This window comes from Rhea americana, unplaced genomic scaffold (assembly GCF_003343005.1).
Source record: "Rhea americana isolate MKP2758 unplaced genomic scaffold, rheAme1 scaffold_62, whole genome shotgun sequence".
NCBI lineage: Eukaryota > Metazoa > Chordata > Aves > Rheiformes > Rheidae > Rhea > Rhea americana.
Window position 1 is genome coordinate 4,114,794 of NW_028186779.1, and position 16,827 is coordinate 4,131,620.

The 16,827-nt window shown below is 35.0% G+C and overlaps 1 protein-coding gene across 2 annotated transcripts in view; it reads right to left on the reverse strand.

Moving 5' to 3' along the window:
• The window catches only part of SUGCT (succinyl-CoA:glutarate-CoA transferase), a 332,460-nt gene that overhangs the window by 278,571 nt on the left and 37,062 nt on the right, over window positions 1-16,827 (reverse strand). The window contains exons 7-8 of one of the 2 annotated variants that reach the window (XM_085320192.1): window positions 10,844-10,935; window positions 3,890-4,033 (exon numbers count right to left, since the gene is read on the reverse strand). In XM_085320192.1, coding sequence (XP_085176318.1) covers window positions 3,890-4,033; window positions 10,844-10,935 — 236 coding nt within the window. The remainder of the gene's footprint in view (window positions 1-3,889; window positions 4,034-10,843; window positions 10,936-16,827) is intronic. The other variant, XM_085320193.1, reaches the window with a different exon arrangement.

Consider the following 16,827-nt stretch of genomic DNA (forward strand, 5'->3'; position numbering starts at 1 on the left):
TAAACCAGAAATTAAAATCTAATAGTTTCTAAATCTCATCATTAAACCAATAAACTAACTGCCAAATTAAAGCACAAAGATGGGGTATGGAAAATAAATCCAATTTTGAGGTTTTTCTAGGTGACTTTAAAATCATGAGAAAATACAGGGCTTCCTATAGCAAATATAAACTAAAATATAGTAATAAGAAGCAGAAAAGTGGCTGATGAACAATCATACAATACAAACAATATTAACCACATCATCCTGTCTGAAAAAAAGACATTACAAAATCATAAAAATGTTAAATGCACAATACTTCTTGCAGATTTTCAATCCAAAACAAACCAACTTATTACAGTATTTGTTGTAGTCTGGTTGTAATTAAATACAGGAAGGATATTAAAACTTCCAAGAGAATTTTTTTTTAAGCCACAACAGAAGAATAAGCACAATTGCATAATTGGAACCAAATCCAAAACCCACTTCCTTCTTATTTACTAGCATCATCTAAAGGACACTATTTAGATGCTGACGCTGAAAGGTCTGGAGCAGACAACTGTAAATCATCTAAAAGCAAAAAATTTCAAAGGAATTATATGACATGGGTTAAAAGTTTATAGATGTGAGATATAGAAAGTTAGTGTTYACTGCAAAACCACATCCTAGTGGCCACTGTATCTCTGTTCAATAAAATCTTAGAATTCTATTTTATTGTGGGAAAGAAATCCTCTTCAGTAATAATAAGCTGTTATAGGGCTATACGGCAAAATGTCTGATACGTAAAATTTGAAAGAGATGTCTTTGAAAGATATTCTAAAAATAGTGTTATAGAAAATGGATTTTCATTTATCAGATACTTATTCTGCACAGAATGATTAACTAGTAAACAAGCCTCCCGTCAGTGTGGTATTTCTTTAAAAAGCATTCAGATCTTTTTCACTGGCCGTTGAATTCAGTTCGATGCTCTTTGCCACAATTACCAGCTTATCTGTGCAGGAAATTAGAATCAAAAGCATCACCCGTACCRAAAAAAATTCTTGTGCATCTCCACAAGGCATGATGAAAAATGGTAGCACAGATACCGATGGAAATGTACATGCTAGTTTTTTTGATATAAAAAGAAGAAATGTTTTTAGGGACTTCCACCATTTAAGTACTTTAACAACRGACTTTTTGTTTGTTCGTTTACTTTTGTTTGKTTGGKTTTTTTTTTGATATGCTCAAAGTCATCAATATTGCCTCATGAAGATATGCTGTAAGCCTAGTGAAGGGATGGATGAAAGGTGTTAAGCATACTGCTATATTAGCTCAGTGCAAGAAATCCTGAGAGAAGACAATATAAGTCCCTATTGTCATAACACTATTAATAGGAGGATAGGTCAATAATGCTTTTGCTCTACATGTAGAAAAAAGGATTCCTTCTTTCTCATTATAAAATTACTACACTCCAGTGAGAGTCACAATGCAGAAAAAGTTACAATAAATTTCTCTGCTATCTAGATTCTACCATTTATCAACAGCAACAAGAATCTAACAAAAACTCTTAAATTTCAGGGGGTTTCTTGTTTTGGAAGCATCTATGAGAGATGTCAAAAGGCCATGCTTTTTAAACATCCATCAAACAAAGAGGAGCTAGCTTTAGCTATCTCAGATTGGCATGTAAAACCATGCTTCTTTTGAAAACATAGATCTTTCAAGAATATATCACGGTAATTGTCTACATTTCATTTTAAAAAATTATCACTAGAACTACTAGAGAAGGCAAGTTTGTTTTTTTGTTTTGTTTTTCAACTAATTATTTAGATTTTGCATTATTCTTTTTCATTTCTTTTTTTTTGGTACATTCACCCTTGAATATTTACAAGTTAACACCAGGTTCTCAAAAAGAAAGAAAACAAATCAGGAAAACTGCATATTCTTGGAGACACTCRGCTGTCATATGTATTTTTCTTCATTGATTTCAACACATTTTTAATAGGCTTGGTTACATGGGTTTGTTTTTTCTATCCCATCACCTCATCCAAATATTTCATTCAATTAAAGTAAACGTTCTCATTATAGTCTTTGGCCAACACTTCAATGTTAATTTTGACTGAGATAATAAAGTTATCTAAAATAAAATATCTATTTCTGAATAACAACTTAGGTATGTATTCTATTTCAAAGTAACAACTAATTTCAGTTTAATTTACCCAACTTTAAAATAAATAAAAATATCCCTATTTTTCAATAAGAGTGCACACGTACAAAATGACTTTTTAATAAGGTTTGTATAACTATGATTTGATAATAAGTAATAAATGAGTTAACATTCAAAAAACCCCACCAAATTATCCTGGCACTCGTTAGTGCTTTTTCAGCACTAGCAGGTAGAAGTCAAACACTGCATACCATGTTGCCAGACACTAACATTTATCTGAACCTTGATTCCGTTTCCTGTGTTTGGCAAAAAGTGGCCTAACAGACAGTGATGTGGCATTGAGATGGAAATTTCAAAGTCTCTCCGCAGAACTACTTCTGTGCACAGTCAAAGCCATCTCAACTAGAAGCAAAGATTCAAAAGAAAGCTGCAGTGGCATAAAGGAAGGTGAAATGTAGGAGAAAATTACATCAACTCCCAGCTTTATCTCTTCTTACTGTCAGCTTTTGATAAAATTTGGAAATACTCAGTATGACTATTTCACTTACATAAACAATTTATACAAAGATATAGAAGAACTCAAAAAGAAAAAAGTTCAAGCAGCAAAACAACAACAAAAAACCCATCCACCCTCAAAAGAGTGGAGAAATAACGGAACAGTTCTGAAAATCCCTGGAAGTCCTTTAATAAAACAAGTAACTAAAAAGGTCGAGCAAAGTTTTCATACCATAAAATAACATACAGCATAGAAAATACTACTTTCATACTGACACAAAATACTTAAAATTTTAATGGATATGAAGTGTTTATTATATTCTGCAAATACAGATACCACATTTATAAGTAAGTACATATTATGGAAAGTTCAGTTGTTACAAGCATTTCTGAACCAAATAAAAAACTTCTTAATTGATTTAAGAAAGGGCTTTCCCTCCCCTCTGTATCAAATTTCAGTGAGCATTAAACAACAGAAACCTTACAATAATCATACAATATAATCATACGATAATATAGGTTGGAAGGGACCAACTTCTGGAGACCCTTTGGACCAATTCCCTGYTAATAAAGTGGCCAACTAAGAGCAGGTTGCACAATGGGAGCTGTATYACCTCCCAGCTGCACTGACAGGGATTATGAACTAAAGAAATGAAGAACAATATGAACAAATACACAAATAAACAAGGAAGAAAACAATGAAGCATTTTCTGAGATTTAATTAGTATTGCATGCAGTTTGCCTATAAATTTTTAATACRCAAAAATACCTACATAACATGTTGCCAGGTATCTACATCAGCGAGAGAATATATCATCTGATCACGTACACCACTACTTTGTTTTTGTGAGGTGTAAAGTATTATATCAATAGCATTTAAATATTACAATGTAACTTAAAGTTCTGATCATTCATGAAATATGGAACTACTTTCATGACCAAAACACTTTGCCTTTTACAGTTTTGCTGAAATATCTTTTAAATACACCTAGAGAAAATGCTGCACTTCCACACTTACTTTATTCTTTAAATCCCTGAGCCAGAAGCTACCCTTCTTGTTTAGATTACTTCAATACACTGGGTGATTTTGTGCAAATCATTCAATCCCTCTGGTTAAAATACTATCCACTGCCAAGGACTTACTTCCTACAGTAGGGTCAAAATGGTAGTTGTAGGTCCAAACAGCTACAAAACTGAAAGCATTCTTTTTTTTTTTTTTTTCATTCAGCCAGATTCAAGAAACCACACGTAAACTGCTCTTTAAAGTCCTACCTGAGATGACAAGAGATTACAGTCAATGTGCAGTCCTTTCCCCGTCTTATACCTTTGAAGCAAACCAGCCATAATTGCTCCATATGTATACAGCCCAGTAGCAAGATCTGTCATGGCTACTCCTGATCTAACTGGCTCACCATCCTAATAAATGGGAAAAAAAATCCAAAAACAAAAAATGTAAAAAATTACTTTTTGTTATAGTACATTTCACACAAGACTAGATTTAAAGTGTTTATACATTTCTGCATTGCAAACTTTAAGAAATAACAGCTTCTTGGAGTGAACTGAAGCAAAAAGCCTACCACTGAAAAAAAGACATTCTTGCAGTATTTACACAATTCTCTTAACTTCATGATGCTGCAAATTGCAAAAAATTTATTATGCTACTTCTTGCTCTAAAAACTTCAACCCTTTTAGTCACCAAGGTCAAAAGCAAAGAGATATCATTAGAGGCAAGAGAATCCAGTGAAAACTGAATTTCATTGTGCCTGGAAGCCAAAAGCCTAAAGGATTCCCACAGTATGTTGACACTGGTGCATGTCTCTTTGAAAGAGAGAACTACGCTCACTGGCTCATCATTCTCTTTTTCTCCCTCCTCTCCTATCCCTCCCCAAGTCAAATTTCAATTCTACATTTTCCAGTACATGCACTCCAGCCTTCTAGTGAGAAAACAAAAACAACTCTGTACTTACAAGTTCTGCCATTTTACCCACCTCCATCAGAAGATTAAAATTCTTACCATTTTAGAAAATTAGACATTTTTACTTTCTTCCTAAGTACCATTGCCCCCCAAACTAAGAGACCGTCCAACATAGAAAGCCTGTGTTCCGTAAGACTCRCACAAACAAGATACAATGCTAACAGTTACAGCAAGTCAATAACCCATAGTAACCRTGTGTGAGCACCTAGCCCAAAGCAAAACATGAAGTTATTCAAGCTAGCCCTAACAGCACGTGGTTATGTCAATTATATTACCGTCTACATAAAATGGGAAGGGTCTGACATAAAATTATAAAATCAGTCTTAAATATAAAGTAATTTTTTTCTTTTTTTAAATCTCAGTATCATCTCGCAGACTGCAGTAAGGGTTATTCGTTGACTCTCTATTCTAGACGTAACGATGATGTATAAGCTACAAAAATTTAAAGCAAATACTGCTTTAGGAAATGCTGCTTTTTTGAACTATCCATTATTTCCTTCCTACTTCTCCACACTAAGCTATTTCAGCTTTTTCATAGAAAAGACAGCTCAAAGACTCCAAACATTTACCGCTCTTCTTACACACTGCTCTGTTGGGGGGAAAAGGAAAGGGGATTTCTTTATTGTTATATGCAGGGGCCTACTGAGAAAATTAGCTAGCAACATGAAAGGTTTTTGCTCCTCAGGTCTGTCACAGAGAAATGCAGACAAAAAAGAAAAATTCCATTTTCACCATATTATCTGCTACAGGCTCTCAGTTTCCTAAATGAAAATGATGAGAAGAAACCAAAAAAAATTTAAGCCTGCAAACAGACAGGCAGCAACATTCTTTGTTTGAAAACACTTCCCACTGCTTTCAGAGTGTCATTAATTTCACCCTTGGAAAAAAAAAAACATGCTTTGAAGATACAAAAGTGGGGACTATTTAACAGATTGTTACATATTACTTTGCCTTTTTCAAGCCTTCGTTACATCTCCCTCATAAGATACTAAAATACCTATTTTTTAATGTAAGCTCCTTTGCCTAAGTACAAAGTTAACTTTTATAAATAAAAATATTATTACAATTTCCCCATACGGAACACTGCTAAATTTGAGAAATCAAACTATTACCAATATCCTGTTACTTTATTTTTAGCACTGGCTTTATTTAATTTCATCCTAACACTCTATGATCTGTAATTCTGTAGTAGCCCAAAATTTCCACTCTTCTTGGTCTTTTGAGTAAGGTATATGAATAGCTGCCATCTTTTGCTGCTTAATCATTTTTAATGTCCTCCTGCATCAAGAAACAGCCTTTTTGCTATGAGATGGACAGCTGTAACTAYTATGAAATGGATTAATTTAGATTTTCATCTCTATTCCCTGAAAGAAGGGCTGTGAAGTTGCTTTATATGGAGGATGAAACATTGTACACACAGGTGTACCATTCTTTACCAGTAAACCTTCTTATCATAGATGGAGCTTCTGACAGCACAACAGTACTTTTGTGTAGATAACGTTATACTAGTCTCCWGAGCACAGTAAGGATCTATAAAAAAGGTTTTTCTTCAAGTAAAGTTATTAGTTGAAGACCAAAAAAACTCCCCAATAGTCTCTAAGTGACAGTAGTATTCTGGTAGAAGGACCAAGCATAGCCCTCATCAAGGAGAGGGTGCTTCCAGCAGTAAAGTAGCCTTCCAGGCTCAAGGGCCAGGCTGAACTCTAATTACAGGCAGCTCCAGGACATCTCCTTTGCTCATTTGAACATATGAAGAGTCTCTCCTGCTTTGTGCTTTGTTATTACTCCATCTCACCCTCAATTTACACTTTTATTCACAAGTTTTGCTGTTTGCTTATTTGCTTACAATCTGTCAACACATTCTGGCCCAGAGAAGGCCAGAAGACATTCTGGGAGCGTCCCTGCCTGACTCAAACGAAGAGGAAGACACCTTTTTTTCCCCAGGGAAAATTTCCCTTTTTAGTCTGCCCAAATTTACATCAGCAATATAAGAACAATCCAGTCAAAATGGAAATTGTTTTGAAATGACATGCTTAATAAAAGTATTCTAAGTCCAGTAGTCTTTACAGACAGGAAATAGCTGCTGAAGCTAACGTGAACCAGCAATGGCTACATTTTTTCCAACAGCTCTGAGCTATATACTATGTGTACTCTTTTGCTGCAGCTTGTTTGTTTATTTTTAAACTGAAGAATGGCCCCTCTGGTATTATAGATCCAAATCATGTCTTGCTGTCTTGTTTTCACTAAAACAWAAAGTTTCTTCACCAAGAAAGAATGCTTACTGAATATACTGCACCACCATAAAGCTACTCTGAATATCTAAAATAACACGTAATAATACACTTGAGTCAGAAAGGGAACTTGTATCCAAAGTGRTTTTTTTAAATTAAATTCAAGTTATTGCTTTAATGAGTCATAGAAATTTTCATCAAAGTAATATTCATCTGGCACTGATATATCTGAATACATGAAGTAAAAGCTTTCTGTTCATCAAATATGAAACCTGAATGTGGTAAGTGTTTAACCAGGAAAGTATCTATAAATTATGTCTCTCAGGAAAATAAAAATGTCATCAGTGTAAGCTCAGTTCTTTTAGCATATTTTAATTTATGTAAAGAAAAACTGAATCTGGCCTGAAGCATCTACTTTCATTTCAAAATGGCTTTATGGTACAGATTTAGACAAAACAGATTTCCCCATTCTTGCTTGTACATTTCCATAAACACTCAAGAATTCCAAATTCCACAGTTGTCTCACATTTCTAATATAGAGGCAATCTACTGCATATATGAGTTTGAATTCCACATAGCTTTGTGTATTTACAGAGGAAAATATGGTTTAAAGATAGAATTTTACTCAGCACTGAGTGTGTTTGGTTTTGTACAATCAGCAAAAACAACAGCAGCTCGAACGCTTGTGCTTGTTTGTGCCTGTAATTTTGTAAAATCACAAAAGTTATAGTTTAATTTCAAAGTTCATAACTTTAATTTGCTGAAGAGCATTTCAAAGTAATCAACACTAAGTCATTTCAGTAATAGCTATTTCTTAGCCAAAAAAAGAAAAAACTTCAAAACTATTGGGAATTTCTTCATGCAGGAATTTTCTCACAGATTTTAAACTTGGATGTGCAAGCTTATAGTCTTTTCTCCTTTTCCACAGCTTTGTCTTCTACTGTGCACCAAATGTGGTATTATTCTGTATTTTTGGTGCATTCTGCTTTTGTATTAGCTTTTTTCTTCCTTCAGTATCTTCATCATCTCCTCAATTGAAAGATAACTTGGAAAAARATACATGTGTTAGTCAAAAACTTCCATATTGGCCACCGTGATTTCTTTGCTATCTCAAAATTACGATGTTACATTCATATAAAGTATTGAAGGGAATATTATGAGAGACTTAATAAATGTTTAAGTTTTGCTCAAACTCCTATGCTGGTACACCATCGATTTCATGGCTTAATATCACGAGTTCACTAACTGGAGGTATGTCAATTCACTACCCAATAAAGTTAAAAAATCTGCAAAAGTAAACTGCTTTGAGTCATTAAATCAGTAGCCAGATGGTTGGAATAAATTAAAATTCACAGTATGTAATTTTCTAAGCTAAAATGGAATATACATTCCTATTAATTACATTCACTTAAAAATGTCAGAACGCTGAGGAGCTGTAAATATGTATTAATATATTTTAAAACTAAGCACCTCAGTGATGTGCGTAGATGCACTGCTGCTGCTGCTCAAATTCAGTATACATTGTTCATTCCATCAGCTAAGACCTCCAAGATCATCCTAAAGTACACTCAGTCACTTGTTTACTGAAAGTAAGTTTTCACACAGCACTGTTACGCTGACATTACACTGATTATTTATGGCTACCATCATGCAATAGAAAATCTACTTCATATCTGCTAGATTTTTTTTTCCTCCAGAAGTCCATGAGACAAACTTTTGTAATTTACTTTAAGCTGATCTCTAGCATGTACTTCAAATGATTATGTTAGCTTTAGTATGTGAATTCTGTTATCTGGTCAACAAATAACTCAAGGTTTCATTAAAAAAAAAAGACATACAAAAGAAAGTAAGATTCTTTTCACTTGGGCCACTTCTCTACATGCTGACTGAAATAAAGTTCTCCACTTGTTTCTGAGCTGGTTCTGTTTAAAATTCCACAAAACTCAGTCACATGTACATAAATGTAGATTTACTTTAAAACAACAATGTATTATTAATAACAAACTTTCAAGCAAGCATAGAATATTATTTTAAAACTACTTGAGTCAGTTTTCATTACAGCAGCAAATGGTACATTTACATCTATAGCGCTACTGACCATTAAAACCTTCAAAACAAAATTGTCCCTCTATACATCAGAAAATAGTTGAGGAAATAATGAAATAAAATATGAGAAACTTCAAAATGAAGAAAAATAAGAAGCAAGTTTTGGCATGTTTATTTTAATCGGGCAAGAGAATTACTAAGTTTGAATTGTTAAAAACCCCCGGTGAATAGACAGAACTATTACTAACAATGATTAAATGATTCTTATGATTACATTGCCTCAAGTTCTGATGAGGTGATGTGAACATCTGGATTTCCAGTGTAGATCTTAACACAACCTTTTAATAAAATCCATCTTCATAACAGCCATGGAGGAATATCACTTTCATGATACAACTTACATTTATTSAGTAAAACACTTGAATTCTCTGTCATTCAAATAATCATTGCRGAGTTTTTCAGGTTTTGAACATATTTTCCCTTACTCAGTTGGTACCAGCAACATTTGCCCCTTTGTAAAGTTTATAATTCCATTTAATTTTGTTTGGTACATTTTCAAGTGTGTATGAAGTTTCTGGCATTGTATTGGAAGCACTGACCTTCACTCTACAGGCTGCAAGGTCAAAATATAAAAATAAGTTAATTACTGTGATTTTTTCCAATACTATAATCAGCCCATTTGGGTTGGTGCCTATGTGCCTCATGCATAGGTCTGGGATATTTGAACACAAGCATCCATGACACGACATTCAGCTTTGCATCTTCTTTTGTTCTGAGATGAAACATAATGGCTAAGTGAAGCAGGATCCAGCTTTTCCATTCCCGCTACAACCTCCCATTCCTAAAGTACAAGATTCCAGATTAACACTTACTACAATCGGTTGTTGTGTCACAGTTCCTCCTCCTATGACTATGTATCACCAACATGGCAGCAACGGGCAGATAATATGCTCTTAGGACACTAGGTATGAGATGTTTCAGCTGTGTCAATCAAACAATGCTTGACTTTTTTTTAGTTTTGTAGAGAAAGGACTCTGGTAACAAAATTTGCCTGAGGCACAACAGTTCTGATGTTTACCATTGCTCTCAGTAAAAAAAAAAATTATGGATGACTAGCTTTCTGTAAGTAGTTCAAGAAAAACAAAGATCTGATACTACGTGAGGAAACTTGATGAGCTCGTTTATTCAGAGCATGCAAGCATCATACTTTCAGTAAAGATCAGCTCTAAAGATTCCAGAGGATCAGAAGCACCACCACAGAGGGCTAAGCTAACGCTTATGACATACAGAACAGACGTACAACACCACCACTCAGTAAATGATGTTTGGAGACCACAATCCCTGAATCTGCAGGTGATTGCAGTTGGCTTACTTAAACACCTATTTCACCAGCATTCTACATATCCATGAAATCTAGATGCTAAGCTGTCTCTGTAGTGCTTCAGTTATCAAAGATCTTGTTTATCAATGGGAATAGCAGTACATAAAGCTTTTCCAAAGCCACTAATGGCATCTCTCTGCTTGCTGAATGACAGTTTATCAGTCACTTGTATGGCTCTGCAGTTCCCTCTTTTAAAGAACTGATGTATTCACTGTATCAAAGCATGCGTGAGACTTCTCACATGTAACTATGGTTCCTATATCCAGGCATCTATGAGGTACCTAGTAACATCCCAAATTCAAGTGGCAAATTACAAGCTAGTAATAAATTGTTAATAATTTATTCACTGGAAATTTAGGAAATTTTCTGCCATTTTTTCAGCTATTTCAATGGCTTTGCTAGCCTGCAGTGAGATACTTGAGAGAGATAAGCCTTACTATTTCTTAGAATCACAGAGAGACTACCTCCTGTTGAACTCTGGAGGGTATGTATAACATGGTTGCATTAGCATAAGCTAACTTAATTCTGTACAGCATCAAGACTCAGTAYATGGCAAAAAARACTCTACTAAATTTACAAGTTAAGYACAGTACCTCATGGCCTGTGATATGCATAAGACCAGAAACAGCAGCTGCAATAGAGTCATATCCTCCTCTCTGAACCATTGGACCAGTCTGACCATAACCTAGAACAGGAAAAGAACAGTTAGCAATTCAGTCAAGGATGAATATCAAACACACACATTTTAATATTTTGGAACGAAAAGAAAAGGTACCATTTTTAAGAGTAAATCTGCTGTTTCTATCCTATGCTGGTTGATGATGTGTTTGATCTTAATTCTGCATAGATTCCTGGCCCTGCCGTGTTTCATTCACTATGGATAGAATTCTTTTTAAATTTACCGAGGTTGGGTAAGTAAATTATGTAATTTCTGAGGCTCTGTGGTAACCCTGCAGGCCACCAACTGCTGCTCCAACAGGGCAAAGATTTCTCATGTGGCCTATGTTATATCTCCATCACCAAAAAGATAACTTAAATACCATATGGCATCTAAAATCATGCCATTATTTATAATGTCATTCCACATTATTTAAACAGTTACTTCAAAAAAAAGAAAACTGTTTATAACAGAGGGCAAGCATGGCCCTTTAGCAAGCACACACAAATTGTTTCCCAAAAGAGTCTCAATGGTATCATTTTTTGAAATTGAAAATTACAAAGCATTTTTACAGAAATGTTTAAATACAATTTTGTTCAGCTGTAGAATCAACTTAGATTTAATAGCCCAGTAGAATTAACAACAGAATTAAGAGAAGATGCTCTTGCTTTTCTCTGTTTTACTTCATCATGTTCCTCCAGCAACAATCATATAATCTTCCAGCTAAGAAGCTCTTCCCAGATCAACTGAAGAGATTATAAAATCCAGATCATCAATCCTATCCCTTTCCCAGGGATTACTACACACGTATCAAAATACAGTCTAATAATTTACAGTTCAAATTCGAGGCAGTTAATGTATTGGGCATGTGCAATGCAATGACATCAAGTGGCCAAAAAGGCTAATACTGACTGCTTTTTGCTCTTTCTTCTATGGAACCAGTGATCACTAGCACAAGAGGGAGAAGTTAGCAGGGAAGCAGTAACACGTTTGAATCCCATTACTAGATCTAATAGAAACAGTCAGAGCCCTTAAGAGTATAAGATTTAAGTGTCTTTCTTTTTCCTTAAACAGGTGGCAAACTCAAAAGCTGTTCCCGTGCTTTCTCTTCTCTTTCTGTGGAGATAGTTTTCTTAACTGTAAAGATAGTATTATAGTAAAAATACGCCATCATATACTGCAAGACTAAAAAAAAACACATTTCCTAAATTTCTTTAAATGTCTTCCAGAATAATCTTCTGTGTATACAGACTGACTGTTAGAGAGGCATGAGAGTCTGAAAGTTGGCTCTGTGGATTACTGCACGCAATTAAAAACCACTCCTCATCAGGGTAATCTCCTTCAGTCCTCTATTTGGACCAATACTGTCATGTACAAAAATCCAGAAATGATCCCTCATAAACAGTGCAAGAGAAAAATGACAGCTTCTAAACTGGAAAGTAAAATACTTTGTTACTCCAATTAATATTTAGTCAATCATACAAATCAAAGCAATGTCCACCAGACATACAACAAGATAGAATTGTTGTTGTCTCTGACAATAGATGACCTTAAGGAGTAAAATGCGACCTTTCCCTTCATATGTACACACTTACATTTACTAAAAAGTAAGTGTTTTCATTCTCAAACATAACAGCACTAGCAAATATGGTTCATCTGCCCCAAAATGCTCTGACTAGCTCTAACTATGCATATGCCATTATCTCATTGGGATGAACTGCCGCATTAAAATCATTTACATGTGCATGGGCCCACTTCAAAAACAAAATCTTGCTCAATAATTAAAAAAAAAAAAGAGAACAACTTTAATTGAATAGTGAAAAGCATATTGAAATAAGTGAGAAATTATGCCCTGGCCTCAAGTATTAACAAAGAAAAGACATCTCAACACGTCTGCTCGCACAAATGTTTTCATAAACAGAAAACATCTGAAAATTAAGCATTTAGTATGTAGACAGATGAACTATAAAAATTCCTTGCAGTGCTCCTCCAGTAAGGACAAACACCCATCCGTCAAACATAGAGTTCAGGAAGAGCAACAGCAAGTAATTTCAGTAATTTTTCTAGTGTTATTACAGAAATAAATATTGTAAGCCATCTTCACATATGACAACAAACTGATTTCAACTCAGAAGTCGCTGGATGGCTTTCTAGTTAAAAATTAAAGGTCCTAAGGAATGTTCAGTTAGTTCCCAAAGATCACAACAAATTGAAGAAAAAAATACACAATGCTATCTTCAATTTGAAGTATGAATTGATAAAGAAAGTGAGGAGACAAAAATCTACTGTCATTGAAGATGGCTTGCCCCCAGGAAACATGGACCTAAAAAATGCCTGGGAAAAAGAAGTAGCACCTAACTTTAACAGTTAGGTGATAAATATCTGTTTCTAAGAGTGAAAGATGTCATTATCCAAATCAAAAACAAAGAATGAACATTATTATTCTGCTAAACTGTACAGGTCAGTAGAGGAACCCTGTGCAGATGTTTTAGAAATATCTATGAAAACAAGTACAAATAAGTTTGAGGGAGACTACAACTACATTCAGAAAGTTTTCAGTCAGATGCACGGTTCTAGTGAGAGCTAGAACTCACTGTATTTATACAGATATATAGATACACACATATACATGTATGCATATATAAAACAAATACTTAAAGATATAAAAATACCACACAAAGCCTAACTAATGTTAATCCAAATATCCAGCTTTCTCTCACATCTGAATTCAGCAAATAAAAGCACAAATCTGCAATCATACACACTTAACCTTAAGAATTGGTTCCTGCTTAGTGTAACATAGTCTGGGGATGATGAAGCTTAGACACAATGGAAAATCCTTCAGCCTAAAAAGATAGTCCCTGTTGAATGACTGGAAGGCAGAAGTCAGGTAGGCTATCAAGTGGTTGTCAAGTCTGAGGTAGAACTGAATTAGAGAAATATCATCTCACTCTTGCTCTGAACTGCCCTCTAGTGGAGCTTACCTAACTAGGTTACAATCTATACTTTGAGTAGTCCCCTTTCTACTAAGTGCTTGATTTMTTTCAGTCCTTTAAGTCCAGTAAATTTATCTTTATTCGGTAAATATATTTTGGAGAAGAGACAAAAGGGTTTATTTAAAACCTGATTTAATAAAATTGAGGCTTTCCAAAATCCTTTCAGCTGAAAATGGAGTTGCATCAATGCCTGATCTTGGAAGATTTATTTCTCTGTTGATTTTGCTTAGGAAAACATGCAAGGCTTCAGACAGCGTGTAATACGCAAACTGGAAAGAAACATGAAAATAAGCTGCACCTTCCTAAATCCCAGTTCTGCACACTGCAGTACAAAGGCACAATTGTTCTAATACTTCCCACATCTTCACCTCCCCCGAGCTCTCAGGATTGCCACACTACGAGCTGTTTTGCTTTACTGCAAGCCCCACCTCAGTCCAACAATCAAACTGTTTATGAGACACGATAACCCCCAGTCAGATCTCCCAGTGCCTTTCAAAAAATTGTCCCTGCCAAAGCATTATTTAATCTGCACAGCAAGCATCTGAAACCACCAGAAACACAAACGCTAAACGTCCACCGAAGAGCTACGTGCTTACTCAGCATAGTCACCCACACCCCCACCTTTGTGTACCTGTCCTTATCATTCAGCCAGATCTATTTCCTACGTGACTGTCTTTCCTTTCTTGTGAGGAAGATAAATGAACAGCACATGAGACCAGTATGAAAGACCAAGCTGGACTGGCTACGTGGCACCAGCTTAAAGGAAGCATGGACCTTTATGGAAGGCAGTGAGAAAGCGAATCCCCTCATGACCCAACGTGCCAGACAAGCATGGAGAAAGTGACCTTACTGCCTATGCGTAGCACCCCCATTTTTCAGAACTTTCTGGGTAACTTGAGACAAAACAAAACACATCATCACCAACGCCATCTTGGATACCGTTTTTCAGTTGGAAAATTAGAGGGAGAATATTCTTTACAAAAATCTCCATCATCTCCTTTTGTTAATACGCAGCAYAACATACATCACGTGAATTTTCAAAGTGAGGCATGCTTAACGTGACATAAAAACAGATACTTCTCTGCTCYTGAATCTATTGTTTTCATATGTAGGGGAAAACGACAGTTAAAGTTTCATAAAATAAGGAATGAGATGAAAAAGCAGCTAAGAGGCAGCTCACAGTAACAGCTGAGGGAATTTTGAAAACAATCAACATAAAAAAGCCTACAATTGCTTGAAGGCCAAATCTTCAATTCAGAGCAAAAAGAGAACACTCAGATGCTTACAAATATATTCTTCCAGCTATACTGAAAGATAATATACCAAGTTAAATACTAAATTGTAATACCATAAAGATCCTCATCATTAACTGGAGATATTACAGAAGAAGCAACCTTATGTAAGATTCTCTAGCAAGGAAAACTTCAATCAGTTGCAAAAGTGAATTCTTAACAAACAGCTTTCCTCTAAGTACTGGCAATTTCAATTAAATCTAGAAGTGAGACAGCTGCTAGTACCTCGTTATATTACATTATACATTAGTTACTTCATCACAACAATTCTTGACAAATGGAAGAACTGAGAGTATTTCTTCTCCCCAGACTTTTCCAGTTTGATCAGAGACACCTAGATACTAAAGATGCTCTTTATTTGGATATAAATCTTAGCTACCTCTCCAGGGTTGGTGCAACATTCCTGCGCTGATGAAATGGGGCCAATTAGTCTCAAACATAGGGGAAATCACCTTGGGCGCAATGAAACTCATCACCTCTGAGATTAGTGTTTGTGTGTCACATGATGGCACTCGAGCTTTAAACCATACATGTATTATTTGTAGGTAACATATGGGGCAAAAGTTTGGGAAAAAATAACATCTAACATACTATTCTTAGTTTATCCACTTAAATACAATCAAAATTATTAAAGTATATTTACCACATATGAGAGACATACTTCACTGTGGAATCCACCCTAAATAATTCTATTCTGAGAAGCAGAAATAAATATTATGAAGTGAGAAAGGTCAGGCTGAAGATTAGGATAGATGTAATAGCAGTAAAAGCTGTTAGATTGTAGAAAAGCATTACTAGTGAAGCTGCCAAACATCACACACTTAAAAAATGTTGCATTAAATTTAAAAAACGTTAGCAAATACTATTTCCAAAAAGAATATTGTTAGAATAACAGACTAATGTGCCGTTCCAAATTTAGCTTTATAATGCTAACTAAATATTAACGCTGATGTTAGCTACAACATAGCTTTATTTTATTTTTGCCAGATGACAGTGGGATTTTTAGCTACATTTATGACAAGCATTCTTCATAAATTTTAAGAAAGCAGGCAAACCAAATAAACAACTCTGTCCCAGACAGAGTTCCACGTGTCCGTAGATCCTATGCTATTCCAAGATGTGCACTGAATACACATTTGGACACTCCATTTGCTTACTTAGGAGTTACTGATGATATGATGACAGAATTCCTAACGTGTATAAAAGCAGATCATTTTGCCTATGAGCTGCCTGAAAGCATCTGGGATAAACAGACACCAGTGTTTTGCAAGATCAGCATTTAAAGGACAACTAGCTAAAAAAATATTTCTTTTTAATGTAGGTTATCTTCATTTGGGATTTTTTTTTTACAAGGGTTCAAAACTACTACTTTTATTTCTCAAGTTCTTGTTCATTTAACTTGTACTTGACAAGGTTTAATGTTTCTCCAGGAGAGTCAATCACTTGAACATAGTTCGCACCTTTCACAAAGCAACAGAGAAAAAAGTAAACCTTAAAAAACAAGAAAGCATTACTAAAACCACAGAAACTAGAAGGCAGAGATAAGATTTAGGGCAACACTGCAATTACTGATTTTTGGGGGGGGTTTAAGTAAGATTTGCTTTCAAGCTAATGATGACCTTGTAATTAAT